Source organism: Monodelphis domestica, chromosome 6 (genome assembly GCF_027887165.1).
Source record: "Monodelphis domestica isolate mMonDom1 chromosome 6, mMonDom1.pri, whole genome shotgun sequence".
Lineage (NCBI taxonomy): Eukaryota > Metazoa > Chordata > Mammalia > Didelphimorphia > Didelphidae > Monodelphis > Monodelphis domestica.
This window is the reverse complement of record NC_077232.1, coordinates 143,660,649-143,675,435: the sequence shown is the minus strand read 5'-3', so window position 1 is coordinate 143,675,435 and position 14,787 is coordinate 143,660,649. Positions and strand designations below refer to the sequence as shown.

Below are 14,787 nucleotides of genomic sequence, written 5' to 3'. Positions count from 1 at the left end.
CTAAATTAATTTTTAATGCTAAAGATCTTATACATATATTGGAAGATATTGATTTAAACCTACAATACCATCATTGAACTTTAGTTAAAAACAGATCTCTTATAATCTCAAATAGAATTAGAAGGGAGACATCCATTCTGGAATACTATAATATTCATGAAAAGAAAGTATTACCTTTGGAGATTTTACAAGTTATACAAAATGAGAATCAACTTGGTATTTCATTTTCCTTAAATTTATCAATTTACCAATTGAATGTGTCTTTCCTAAACTAGTGTAAAAAATGAGGGGCTTCTCCTGATAACTGTACTAACCAAAGCTGAAAGTTACCTCGGCATCATTTTTAAAAGGGGGGTGTGGGGAATACCCTAAAGCAAGTGAATGGTCTAAATGAGATTACTAGAGAATGTTAAAGGGAAAAAAAAAGATTTTCAGTATCACAGACAGATTTTTACAGAACTCATATACAATATGTAAAAAGATTTCTATTGGGGCAACTGGATGACCTTAGAAAGAGCCAGGGGAGAAGGTCCTGCACTCAAATCTGCCCTCACACATATATTTCTTAGTGGTATGACCTTGAGCAAGTCAAGTCACTTAACCCCCACAGCTTAGCCCTTACCACTCTTCAGCCTTGGAACAGATTATTTATTCTAAGACAGAAAGTTAGGTTGTTTTTTTTTTAAATGACTTCTATTTTCAATGCTTTTTTTTAACCCTTAATTTATTTATATTACTACATGTACCTGAAAGTAAAATGGAATTTTTTAAAAGAAGTCCTTTAATATAGTCTACTTCTTACAGTTTATCTTTATTAATAAGCTTTTATTTTGAATTCTAAAGTTTATTACTCTAGACAACCCTAACTCAAAAAGACATCATCTATGTAGGCCAGCCTCTTGTCTTTGCAGATGAACACATAAAGACCAAGACACTCACTCAGGCTCAACCTGGTGAACCAGGACTAGATACACAATGTGGAAGAAACAAAAAACTTACCAGTATGTGTTCGGATATGTTGAATATAATTGTTTTTCCTGTCTGAAAAATAGGAGCACTGTGAGCAGGTATAGACTTTCTTAGGAAAATGATTTCGCAAGTGTTTCTTCCAGTGATATTCGCTTACAGTGGTGTATGTGCATAGCATGCACTTGTAGACACGCTCATTCTCTCCTGCTTTATTGTGGTGCTTCAAGTGAGCCAAATAGTGATCATATCTGTTAGTATTATAGCCACAGCGGTCGCAGCGAATAGGCCCCTTGGAAAAGTCAGCTTCTTCAGCAACAGAAGAATCTGATTCCTTGGTCTGGGCTTGTTGTGCTTGTTTCTCTGCATTTTCTACTGCAAAGAACTTATTGGCGCTGTGGACTCTGATGTGATGCACAAACTCTTCTTCAGACTCCGCTTCATACTGACAAGGTTTGCATCGAAAGGGCTTGCTCTTCAAGCTCTTGCATTTGTCCTCTGAGGTCTCTGGCTGATACGGGATCTCTGAAGGAGGGTCTTTTTCAGAACTGAAAGTCTCTGGGGCAGATGATTCATACACAGTCTGAGGATCAACAACGATGATTTCCAAAGATCCCAATTCCATGTTTTCAGGTCTATTTGACTCATTTTTTATTCCTGGAGGCCCTTCAAGTCCCTCCCCATCACTGTCTGAGAAGTTGTTGTCTCCTACTGTGGTCAACTCTGCCATTTGTCTTTCTTCTCCAACCATGTAGTCACAGCAACCACCATTCACTTCCCCAGTCAAGGCCACGTTTGCCAACATAATCAGCTGAGGTGCGGCCAGCTCAGCTTTGGAGAGGTCGTGTAAGTCGTACATGTCGTTAGGCAATGCCATGACGATGTTGGCATTCCCAGTAAAAAGCCCGTTGCCTCCAGTCTGACCCAGTACCTGAGTGGCCATAACAGCAGCTCTGTAAGTAAAGACCAAAACAAATGAAATCAAACAAGTTCAAAGTGATCTATTTTAAAGCCTAAAACTTAAGTAAATCACTTCTATTTTTAAAGCTTTTATAGCTTAAAAGTCTTAGCTTGCCTTTCCTAGAGATTTAAATGAAATAAGCTCCTCAAATATATTACTTAATACATAATTTAACTTAGGAGCTTTAGGAACTCTTTAATATTTCCAGAAAATCTGAATCCAAGGCCACCATTGAGTAGTGCAACATGACCTTGAGTTTTCAAAGGCTATGCTAGCAAAGTATCCTTCTAGAAGACTTCCAACAAGCCTCTATCCTAGAGGAAGAGGACCTAGACAAATTCAAAGCTGTTCATCCTTCAAAAGGCTATACATAACATGGCTTTTTGGCTATAGTAACTCTAATAGAGGGAATATAATCTGCACCAAACCAATAAAAATAATTGAAATCAGGAAAAATGGAAATAATTTTAAATGTTAAAAATAGTTCAAGTTACAATTCTTTTTTACTACATACCCAACAAAACTGCAGTTTACTTTTGACTTTTTCCTCAAAAAGTATCAATTTCAATGATACCCATCAAGTTTAGTCTATATCCAATTTTTTATTTATTTGATTTAGATCCCTTTCTTGGCTTCTCCACTCCACCCTTCTAAACTTAGAGGAGGTGTTAAAAGTTTACAAGTTACAATTGTTCCTGTTTTGCTTAGAAAATCTTATTTTGTCTCATTCTGTCCAGTTTTTTAGGTATGCATTTACACTTCACAGAATTATCGGAACATTTCTTATGGAGCTCTCTCCTCCCCGTTACACCCTTATACATTTCACTTCTCTCGTGAATCAGAAAGCTTTGAGGTCTCTGAAAGCCATGCTGTGCATTCATTATATACACACAGACAAGTCTGGAAAGTGGAAGACTGCGATAATTGGTCAACTTAATTGAATTTCATATGAACTCAATCACTAATTCCAGATGACTAACCTATTGTGAAAAGGACCATCTAGTCTGTTTTATTAATTTCTAAAGGTTTCCATTGGTCCAAAAAAAAAAAAAAGTTCGTGGCCCCAATTCCTCTGAAAGGAGTGTGATATTGATTAGCTAAAAAACTCAAGGATGAAAAAACAACTGTGAATTTCACTCCTGGGAGGGGCAGGAGCCAACAGGACCAGGAGCAACTTACTTTTTTTTTTTTTGCATGCAGGATTTGGCCTACTTGCCTGGAAGCCATTACAGCACAATCACCTTTAAGAAAGCAAGTTGGCCTTAAGAGGGTCTGGCTCTCCTCCTTCCCCAAACCTAAGTCGCCTAGTCTTCTTTAACTCTCACCTTGCTTTCTGACAAAACAAAGGTAGAGCCGGGAAACCCCGTTCAGAACTCAGAAGCCCGAGCTAAGGGCACTCAAATAACCGATTTCCTCCGAGTGTCCAAACAAAAGCCAGTTTCGTTAAGTATCCACAAAGTAGGAAGAGTTTTTAATCAAAATACCATCACAGGGAAACCCCACCTCGCCTGGCCCTCATTCGAGCCTCGGCGGTCAAGATTCCCACTTCAATCCTCTAAAAAAGGCTACCTACAGTCTCTACTTTTTCCTCCAAACCAAATTGTGAACTTTTTAAGAAGGGGGAGGGGGGGCTCCCCAAGCGAGCAAGGCCAGAAACGGCGCTGCAAGCCCAGGAGGCTGCAGACATTCCTCCGTGCTGCTGCTGCTGCTGCTGCTGCCGCCAAGGCGGCCGCTGCCTCCACTGCAGCCGCCTCGCTGCTGCTGCTGCTGCTGCCGCCGCCGCCGCCGCTGCTGCATTCCTGCCTGAAATAGGCATTCGGCCATTTTCTCAAAATACCCAACACAAAGCAGCTCTTTGCAAACTCCGAGACTCTGTCCTCCTCTCCACCCCCTCTTCTCCCAACAGACCGACTTACTAGACTTTTCTCCCTAAGCCTGGCTCTAGGGCTTTGGGTGGTCCCCCGCCCCCAAACCTTAGCCTCGGCAGCCACAGGGCCCCAAATTCCCGGCCATCCCTCTTCCACCCAAGACCATCTTCCCACACTCCCAAACCCCCTAAGATGGGAAAGTAGAGAGAAGAAGGGAAAGAGGAGTCAGTTTACCAGGACTTTTTTGACTTGGGCGTCTGGAGACTCCCACCTTCAACTTCCCCAAGAATCCTCCTCCCCTCGAGGGTCGAGGTGAAGGCCGGCGAGGGGGTAGGGGTAAGGGTGGGGGAAGCGGCCCAGCTCCGTCCTCGGCGCCTCCAGGAAAGGCGTTTAATTAAGTGGGAGAGGAAGCAACCCCTCGAGGGTCGAGCGGGTCTCCCCCACCCACGCCGGCCGGGCCCGCCCGCCCTCCAGCCTCTCCCTCCGGAAGTTTCTGAACTTCACTCCCCCGCCCCCCTCCCCGCACAGCCGGGCGTCGGGAGCGATGGGCGGCCGGGCCGGGCCGGGCCCAGGACGGCCCCGGGCTGGCTTCGTGCGCCCTGCCCCGGGCCGCGCCGCCGCGCTGAGCAGAGCCTCGCGACCGGCAGAGATGGTGCTGCCACGGACAGCCCGGGAGCGGTGGGGGGAGGGCGGGAGGGAAGCTGCGGCGGCCGCCCGAGCAGCAGAAATCGCTGTCCAGCCTCATTGGCGGAGGCGCCCGGGCCCCGCGGCTGACTCAACCCGTCCGGTCCCCGAGTCAACAGCGCCTTCCGGCAAGGGGGAGAGGCTCGGGCCGGGCCGCGCCGGGGAGGAGGGGCAGGGAGGCCACGAGCTGCTGGGGGTGGGGGCCGAGGGGAGACGGAGGGCCTAGGAGTGTGTGGGTATGCGCGAGCCTGCAGGGCCAGGCGAATCCTCGAGCCCTGCGCCGCGAGGGTCCCCGGGGAGGGGTGAGCGAAGGAGGAAGGGAGGACGGGCGTGCACTGGGCCAGCGGCAGGAAGTTTGTTTCAGGACTAAAGGACGGAGCAGCTCCGCTCAGCCTCGAGGTGGCAAGGTGCGCCCCAACTGCTCCGAGGCTCTGAAGTGGGGAGAAACCGAGTCACCTGGAGAAGAAGAGTCCGGGCCGAACGCCCCGCAGCAGTCCCAACGGACCCCAAACACCACCCCACCCCCCCAACCTCAGCGACGCTGTTCCTCCTCCTTCCACGATCTTCTAGCCTGGTTCCTTCCCTTCCTCCCTTCCTCCCTCCCAGCCGCGGGGGTGTAACCCGATCCCGCTCCTCGGCCTCACCCCGCCCGGGGCCGCTGCTGCCTGAGCCGCAATATCTGCAAATCAGCCCTGGACAGCGCCTCTCTCTACTCCTCCTTCCTCTCCCCCACGCCGCCGCCGAGCAGCCAGCCTACCTGAACCCTCACCCCCTCCCCAGCCCCAGCTCCTTCCGGCTGGGGCCCGGGGCATGGGGGGAGGGGGACGGACTTACCGGGGCTCCCAAAAGGGGGGGGAAGGGGCGCAACACGTGCGCGTCCTCTTTTTCCTTTTCTTTGTTGAACGGAGTTTCAGGAATTGTTCGCAGGAGGGGGGGGGCGGGAAAGCCACCCAACGAGTAAAGTTAGGGTTAAGGCCACGGGGGCTGAAGGAGGCCCCGGGGAGCCCGGCTGCAGGTGGTTCTCACGCTGCGAGGATTGCTCCGGCAGCTGTCTCCCCCAAAATCTACTGCAGGGCCCGAGAGAGTAGCGGGGACGCCAGAGCTGGGGTCTCCGGGTGCAGGGCTCCGGGCTGCAGCGCCGCGCGGCCGCCCGATCCGCACATTCCAGCACAGGAGGCAACGCGGCGCAACCCGCCCGCGCCGCCGCCGCCGCCGCCTCCTCCTCCAGCGCGACACGCCCCCTCCACCTCCTCGCGCGCGGCCCCGAGGCGCGCCCTCGCGGCTCGCTCCCAGCCTCCCGCACGTCCTGTGGTACACTGCCGCCTTAGTCCTGCCTGGGTTCCTAGTCCCCTCCGGCTCTCTTCGAACCCCTCACCTTGTCCGCTGAGGGAAAGAGCCTTTTGGTAGCCCCCTTCGCTTTTTCGCTTTCGTGAGGTCCAGAAGGGGCTCTTTGGGACTCGAGACCTGGAGGACCAGGGGAGAAATTGATCAAGCACGTGGTTGCACCTGAGGGAATCATCTAGGGGTCTGGACGGAACTGCCCGGATTGCCTTTATTTTTATTTCTTGTGAGTAAGGAGAAGAGACTAGGAGATAAACTATTAGTTGGGACCAAAGAGAAGTAAAGAAATTCAGACGGGTCTGAGTTTAACAAATTAATCTGTGAACAAGGGCAAACCACTCCATCTTTGGGAGTTTGAGTTTCTTCATTGTAGAAAGATTATTCAGAGAAAAAGTTGTTCAGAGAAAATGGAAAAGTGCTACAGGAATGAGTGTTGTTCAGGAAAGCTTTCCGGTTATCTTGAACTATCTCTTGTCATCTATCTGTTGTCTATCCTAGTACTGGTAAGCACCTAGGACAGGAGCTGTCTTCATCTCTTTATAGGCAATAACCTGAACAGACTGCTCTTGCATAGCATGTGTGTCGATAAACATATTGGTTTAATTTAAATGTTGTTGGGAAGCAAACTAATTTATGTTAAGTAACTGTGCTACCAACTCTAAGAACAAAAAAAAAAAAAGTCAGGCTTGGATATTAATTTGGATAGGGGATTGGGAAAGAATCAAAGATAGCACTGTGGTTTCCAGGTTGAATTACTGGGAGAATCATAAATATAGAATTAAGACCGAAAGAGCCCTTGGAAGTCTTTCTATTCTTATACTTTCATTTTACAGAGGAGGAAACAATGAATGAATAAATTAATGAAAAGCGTTTCTTAAGCTCTTACTATATTTATGCCCTATGTTGGGGCCACAAAAAGCCAAAGTGAGACAGTCCCTGTTGTCAAAGAATCTACATTCTAATGGAGATGACACTTGGGGGAGTGGTGTGACCAGGGAAGGGAGTTATGGTCTGAAAAGTCACAAGGTAGGTGATTGGAGCTATTCCAAATTTGCAGAAGTAATGCTGGTGGTGGTTTGATTACAGTTCTTAGCCGAAAAGCAGAAGAAAGGGGAGAGGAGGAGATTGTAGGTTAAAAAAAGGTTGTGTCCAATCCAAGAATTCTTCAGAATCCAAAAGCAAAGCTCTTTCCACTATACCCATTTGGCAGAAATGAACTGGGAACATGGATTACTTTTGGAAGAAAAATTATGAATTCCAGTTAGCTGTTTTGAGTTTAACATCCAAGTGAAGATTTAAGTCAATCCGTAAGCATTTATTAAGTACCAACTACATGCCAGACACTGCTAAGTGCTGAGGATACAAAAGAAGCCAGACAGTCCCTGTCCTCAAAGAGCTTACAATCTAATGGAGGAGACAATGTGCAAACAAATATATACAAAGCAAGCCAAATTTAGGATAAGGAGGAAATAATTAACCAAAGGAAGGGCACTGGAGTTAAGTGGGATTGGGGAAGGATTCCTGTAGAAGGTAAGATTTTGGTTCAGAATAATGGAAGTCTAAGAGATCAGGAGTGAAACACCATAAAGCTCAGGCATGAAGGACAACCAGAAAGAGTGCCTGTCAAGAGATGGAGCATTTGCTTGTAAAGCAGCCAGAGGCCAGTCAGTCACTTGGTCGAATAATGAGTCTGGGAGTAAGGTGTAGGAAGACTAAAGGAGGGGAGGGGGTGCTATGTTATGAAGTGCTTTGAATGCCAACATAGCATTTTGTATTGATCTTGGGGGTGATAGAAAGTCACTGGACTTTAATGAGTTGGTGATGTGATTGGAAATGTGCTTTAGGAAAATTACTTTAGTGGCTGAATGGAGTAGAGGTTGGAATGGAGAAGAGATATGAGGCAGACATATATACCAGCAGGCTATTGCAATGATCCAGGCATGCCGTGATAAGAGGCTGTACAAACAAGCTATATGCAAGCTGTTTACATAGACATTGATATTATCTATGCTATCTAAATTGTATATTGCCTTATTTTTCTCTTCTACTCCAATGCTGTTCAAATATCCTAACACTGTGCAACCTATTGAAATTGTAGCCAAACTTTTCAGAACTACTAGAACAACCAGGAGTTGTCTAACTCTAATGTCTTCTTTTACCTCTGTCTCCAAACAGCCACCATCCTAGCCCCTCAGGTAAACAGTGTACACAGCAGTGCCTCCTTTTTTCCTATAATTCACTAATCTTTAGAAGGCAATGGGAGATAGTAGAAATGACACTAAACTTGGAATCAGGAGATTGATATTTATTCTATATTCTATCCCCCTTTAAACTCAAGTTCCTTGAAAATAGAAATTATTTATTTTGTGTATCCCCAGAACCTGGCAATAAAAGGTACTTAATAAATCCTTGCTGATTGATTAATAGCCATTTCCTACTCAATATGTCCTAAATAGAACTCAAATCCTGTCTTGAACATCTACTAGCTATGTTACCTTAGGCAAGTGACTTAATCTCTCTCTTTCCTCATCTGTAAAATAAATGAGTGAGGCCGGATGGCCTTTATAGCTCAAGATCTATGGCTCTAAAATCCTATGCTCTTTTTCCACCAAACCTACCACATTCCCTTTATTTGTTAAGAGAAATCATCCTGGCATACATCCAATTTTACAACCTCAATATCATCTTCCACTCTTCATTCTCCTTCATTTCAACATATTAAATCCATTGCCAAGTCTTTTCTGACCTATTGCCTTCTTTTTATTTCCATACATTTTTTTAAACCCTTACCTTCTGTCTTAGAATCAATATTTTGTATTGGTTCCAAGGCAGAAGAGTGGAAGGGCTAGGCAATGGGGGTTAAGTGACTTGCCCAGGGTCACACAGCTGAGAAGTGTCTGAGGCCAGATTTGAACCTAGGACTCCCCCCGCCCCCATCTCTAGGCCTGGCTCTCAATCCACTGAACTACCCAGCTGCCCCTCCATACATTTTTATTGACATGACCACTCCTTGGTCATGTCGCCTTGAATTTGCACTTCCCCAGTGGCTTCCTAATTGATCTCTATGTTCATTGTCTTCCTTATCCATATATCCATCCTCCACACAACTGCTAAAGTGATATTCCTACAATACAGGTCTGATTTATGCTCAAGGAGCTCACTACTTCCTATCAAAACCCAAAGTCCTCAGTTTGACCTGTAATGCCCTTTCTCAATGTGACTCCAAACCTATCATTCATGACCAAGTTCAGTGCTTCCCTCTCATTCGTTCTTCATTCCAACTAAACTCTTAGTCGCTGTTCCCACATCTGAGATTTTCAAGTCCTACTTTGATGCCCTTGCACAGACTCCATCCTCATCTCTGCTTCCTGGAATATCTGACCCTGAGGGAGTTAAAATGAGCCATGATAAAGGTCTATTGCTCTAAGTATTACTGGCTTGTCTTATCTTTTGTGAAAACTCCCTTCCTTATTCAGAAACACCTGAGAAGAGTCATGTGAATGAATACAGACTAAAGTAGGTAGAACTAGAACCATTTATACAACAACATTTTAATAATGACAAACAACCAGGAAAGACTTCAGAACCCTCATCAATATAATGATCAGAACTCATGAAAAAACATGCAACCCTTCTCTTGATGGAAAGGTGAAGGATTCAAAGTTCAGAAAGAGATTGGGGTTTTGTGTTTGTTTTATTGGACATGGCCAATGTAGAAATTTATTTTACTTGATTACACATATTTTTAATAGAGGTTTTATTTTTCCTTTGTCAATTGGAGGACCCTGGGCATCTTGGGAGGGAGAGAAGTCAAAATGTTTGCTTATTGAAAAAATTATATTTAATTTTAAAAACATCTCTGTTGAATTTTATTTTCTCTAACCTGGAAAGATTTTTTCAAATCCTGATGTCATCTGGTGTGTTAGCTATCCTTCCCAGTTTTGTTCAGTCGGAAGATGTGATAAATATACCATCTTTGCCTTTATTTCAGTCATTAATACAACAGTAAAGGGACAACCACAGGTACCTGTGGAGCATTTTATTAAAGACTTTCAAATAAATCTCAAACCATTCTGTAGGGGATGGTCATTAACTCAGATTTGAATCAATATAATTATACTCCTAATTATAAATCATCTCATTAATAAGAATAACATAAAAACTTGTTTCGTTGCTTTGCTTTACAAAAATTTTGTAAACTTTATAAAAAGTTCCTAATCTTTTATCAGTCTGCATCAGACTGCCAGTAGCAATCTAGTACAATTTATGAATCTTGATTCAGAAAGTTTATTTTTGCTGTTATTGTTCAGTTGTTTCTGTGGTGTTCAACTCTTTGTGACCCCATTTGGGGTTTTCTTGGCAAAGATACTGGAATGGTTTGCCATTTCTTTCTCTAGCTTATTCTATACATGAGAAAACTGAGGCAAGTGGGGTTAAGTGCCTTGTCCAAGGTCACATACCTAGGAAGTATAGGTCAGATTTGAACTCAAGGAGTCTTCCTGATTCCAGGTCTGGAGCTCTAGCCACTGTATCACCTAGCTGCCATGAGCTACATAACTGCTCATGTTTGTTACCTATATTCATAACTGAAAAAAAAATTGTATTTCACTTAGAGGTAGGTGAAAATAAAGATGTTTGGTTCCCTCCCCATCCCCATCCATGATCTTTAGAGAGGGAGATTCCTAAGGTGTTAAACCCAGATTAAGAACCCCTGATCTAGTAACTAAAAAAGTTAGAAAAAGAACAAATTCAAAATCCCCACTTAAACACCAGATTGGAAATCTTGAAAATTAAAGGTGAGATTAATAAAATTGAAAGTAAGAAAACCACTGAACTAATAAATCAGGGGTCCCCAAACTTTTTACACAGGGGGCCAGTTCACTGTGTCCCTCAGACCATTGGAGGGCCGGACTATAAAAAAACTATGAACAAATCTGTATACTGTTGTCTGGGATAATGAAGGCTGCAGTCACACCTTGAACAGGCCCATCACCTCCACCACTATCCTAGGCTGCAGTCCCCCAGATCCTCCCCAGATCACCGATCCCAGATCACCAATCCCAGATCACCATGCTGATGTCTTCCATTGTGCAGCCACATAATCCTTTGCGAGGCGCCTCATTCTCAGTTACTCTCAAAACAAGGTGCCACGCAAAGGATTATGTCACCAGAATTAGTACTGTATGTGAGCGACACCTCGCTTTGTGGCGCCACCACATACAATGCTCCTCTCACTGATCACCAGTGAAAGAGGTGCCCCTTCTGGAAGTGTGGTGGGGGCCAGATAAATGGCCTCAGGGGGCCGCATGTGGCCCGCAGGCCATAGTTTGGGGACCCCTCTAATAAATAAAACTAAAAGCTTGTTCTTAAAAAAAATAGATACTATCCACATTAAGAGGAAGAACTATGGAAGTAGAAACACAGAAGAAAAACAATTGCTTGATCACAGGCTGATGGGGATATGATTGGAGATACAGACTAAACGATCACCCTAGTGCAATTATTATCAATAATATGGAAATAGTTATTGTTTAATGACACATGTAAAACCCAGTGGAATTGCGTGTAAGCTTCAGGGGCGAGGGGGAGGAGGGGAAGGAAAGCGTATGAATTTTGTAACCATAGAAAAATATTCTAAATTAATTGATTAAATAAAATTAAATATTAAAACAAAAAATAGATAAACCATTGGTTAATGTGATTAATTAGAAGAAGAAAATCAAATTATCAGCATCAAAAAATGAAAAGGGTGAATTTACCACCAAAGAAGAGGAATTTATTAGGAGTTATTTTACCTAATTGCATGCCACTAAACAATGATCTAAGTGAAATAGATGATTATTTACAAAAACAAAAACCGATCAGATTAACAAAAGAGAAAATAAAATACTTAAGCAATCTCATCTTTGAAAAAGAAATTGAACAAGCCATCAACAAATTTCTTGGGGCCAGATGAATTAAAAATGAATTTTACCAAACATTTAAATAACAATTCCAATTTATAACAAAAGTTATAAATAAACTATGTGGAAAATAGGCAAAGGAGTCCAGCCAGATTCCTTTTATGAAACAAAGGTGTTGCTGATACCCAAACCAGGAAGAGCAAAAATAGAGAAAAAAATTATAGACCAATTTCCCTAGTGAATATTTATACAAATTTTTAAATAAAGTATTAGTAAGAAGATTATAACATTGTATCACAAAGACTATTCCCTATGACTAGGTGGGATTTATATCAGGAATACAGGACTGATTCAATATTGGAAAACTAAAAATATGATTGACCATATCAATAGCAAAACCAACAGAAATCATATAATTGTCTCAATAGATTCAAAAAAGATTTGATAAAATGCAACATCCATTCTTATTAAAAAACACTAGAGATTCTCTAATTGACAAGGATTCAAGGGATAAGAACAGGCAATTTTCAGATGAAGAAATCAAAGCTATCAATAATCACATGAAAAAGTGTTCTAAATCTCTCCTGATTAGAGAAATGCAAATCAAAACACTGAGGCACCACCTCACACCTAGCAGATTGGCAAATATGGCAGCAAAGGAAAATAATAAATGTTGGAGGGGATGTGGCAAAATTGGGACACTAATGCATTGCTGGTGGAATTGCTAATTGATCCAACCATTCTGGAAGGCAATTTGGAATTATGCCCAAAGGGCTTTCAAAGAATGCATGCCCTTTGGTCCAGCCATACCACTACTGGGTTTGTATCCCAAAGAGATTAAAAAAAACTGTACAAAAATATTTATAGCTTCATTTTTTTATGGTGGCAAAAATTAGAAAAAGAGGGAACGTTTCTTGATTGGGGAATGGCTGAACAAATTGTGGTATCTGATGTTGATGGAATACTATTGTGCTAAGGAATGATGAACTACTTGATTTCTATAAAAACTGGAAATATCTCCATGAATTGATGAGGACTGAAATGAGCAGAACCAGGAGAACATTGTACACAGAAAGTGAAACACTGTGGAATGATCAAATGCAATAGCAATGCAATGATTAAGAACAATCCTGTGGAACTTATGAGAAAGAATGCCATTCTCATCTAGAAAAAGAAATGTGGGAGTAGAAACAAAAGAAAAGCAAAAGAAAAACATAGGATTTATCACTTGGTTCTATCGGTATATGATTTGGGGTTCTGGTTTTTAAAGATTATTACAAATATTAATAATATGGAAATAGGTTTTGAGTAATAAAGACATGTAGAAATCAGTGGAATTGCTTGTCAGCTTTGGGAAAGGGGAGGTAAAGGGGGAAGGAGAGGACATGAATCATTAACCATGGGAGAAAAAACAATGGGAGAAAAAATAAAAAAGAAGGGATAGAATTAAATTAAATTAAATATATATGTAGGAGGGGAAAACACACCAGAGAGTATAGGAATAAATGGAGCTTTCCTTAAAATGATAAGTAGCATCTCTCTAAAGCCATCAGCAAACATTATCTATAATGGAGATAAGCCAGAAGCCTTCCCAGTAAGATCAGGGGTGAAACAAGGATTTTTGCCACTATTTTTATTATTATTATTATTATCACCACTATTATTCAATAGTGTACTACAAATGGTAGCTATAAGAGAAGAAAAGGAAATTGAAGGAATTAGATTAGGCAACGAATAAACAAAACTGTCACTCTTCATAGATGATGTAATGTTATACTTAGAAAGTTCTAGAGAATCAAGTAAAAGATTAATTGAAATAATTCACAACTTTAGCAAAGTTGCAGGATATAAAATAAATCCATATAAATCATCAGCAATTCTACATATTACCAATGGAGACTCACTGTAAGAGGTAGAAAAAGAAATTCCATTTAAATTGACAGTAGATAATACATTATAAAATTAAAATAAGGTCTCCAGAGATTTTTAATTGTTACACCAATAAAAATGCCCAAAAATTATTTTATAGAGCTAGAAAAAAAATAATAAAATTTATCTGGAAAAACAAAAGGTCAAGAATATCAAGGTGACCTGGCAGTACATCTCAAACTGTATTACAAAGTAGCAATCGCCAAAACAATCTGGTACTGGCTAAGAAATAGAGTAGGGGATCACTGGAATAGAGTAGGTCCAAAATACCTAGTAATAAATGACCATACAAATTTAGTACAGTGGTACCTTGTTACGTGAGCATCTTGAGTCATGAGCAATTTGAGATACGAGCAGTCCCAATCGGGTTTTTTGCTTTAAGTCATGGGCAGTTATTTGAATGTCAAGCTTTCCACACCCCCCACCAGATAGCCTGCCCAACATTCAATTTCACAAGATACACCTGTGTCTCCTTTAGTTCAATGTTATCTGACCTGCCAGCCTCTGTTGAATTGCTTTTGCTTTCTTCTTTATTTTTTGTCTTTAGTATCAGTTGTTTGGACCAATTTCTTAACTTTTAACCCTGGGTCCTGATGACAGAGGAATTGAAGGAGGTACAGCAGCAGCAGCAGCAGCATATGAAGGTTTTGAGGGAAATTAGTAGGGAGGAGCTTGAGGCGGATGAGGTAATCATTATTGGTTCTAAGGCAGAAGGTATGGGGGTTTTTTTAAACTAATTCATTAAAAATAAAATAAAATAAAGGCCTGGAACTCGATCCATTGCTCCATTGATTGTCCCCAAAATAAATGCTAGACAATTAACTTCTTATTTCTATAGACCAATCAATCAATAATTACTCAGTGAGTACCCAGCAGTCGGTGTTGCTGGAACTGAAGTCATCCTCAACTGATAAATGGACAAAGGATATAAATAAACATTTTTCTATAAAGAAATCCAAACCATCAATAGACATGTCAAAACAATTCTCCAAAGCACTAATAGAGAAAAGAAAATTGAAGCAACTCTAAGGTTCTACTTCACAGCCGTCCAATTAGCAACATTGAACCCCCCCCCCAAAAAAAGGAAAACAATCCATGCTGGAGGGGCTGCAGGAAAACAAGCACTTTAATATAC

At 42.2% G+C, this 14,787-nt stretch overlaps 1 protein-coding gene across 4 annotated transcripts in view; it reads right to left on the bottom strand.

Annotated features, from left to right (window-relative positions):
* REST (RE1 silencing transcription factor) overlaps positions 1–5,725 on the bottom strand; it is a 36,559-nt gene extending 30,834 nt beyond the window's left edge. The window contains exons 1-2 of one of the 4 annotated variants that reach the window (XM_007496400.3): positions 5,314–5,725; positions 1,000–1,919 (exon numbers count right to left, since the gene is read on the bottom strand). In XM_007496400.3, the coding sequence (XP_007496462.2) occupies positions 1,000–1,909 (910 nt within the window). In that variant the 5' untranslated portion in view covers positions 1,910–1,919; positions 5,314–5,725. Of the gene's footprint in view, positions 1–999; positions 1,920–4,029; positions 4,171–4,935; positions 5,061–5,123; positions 5,209–5,313 lie in introns of those variants that run through there. The other 3 variants (XM_056802665.1, XM_007496402.3, XM_007496401.3) reach the window with 3 other exon arrangements.
* Positions 5,726–14,787: the final 9,062 nt, after the last annotated feature.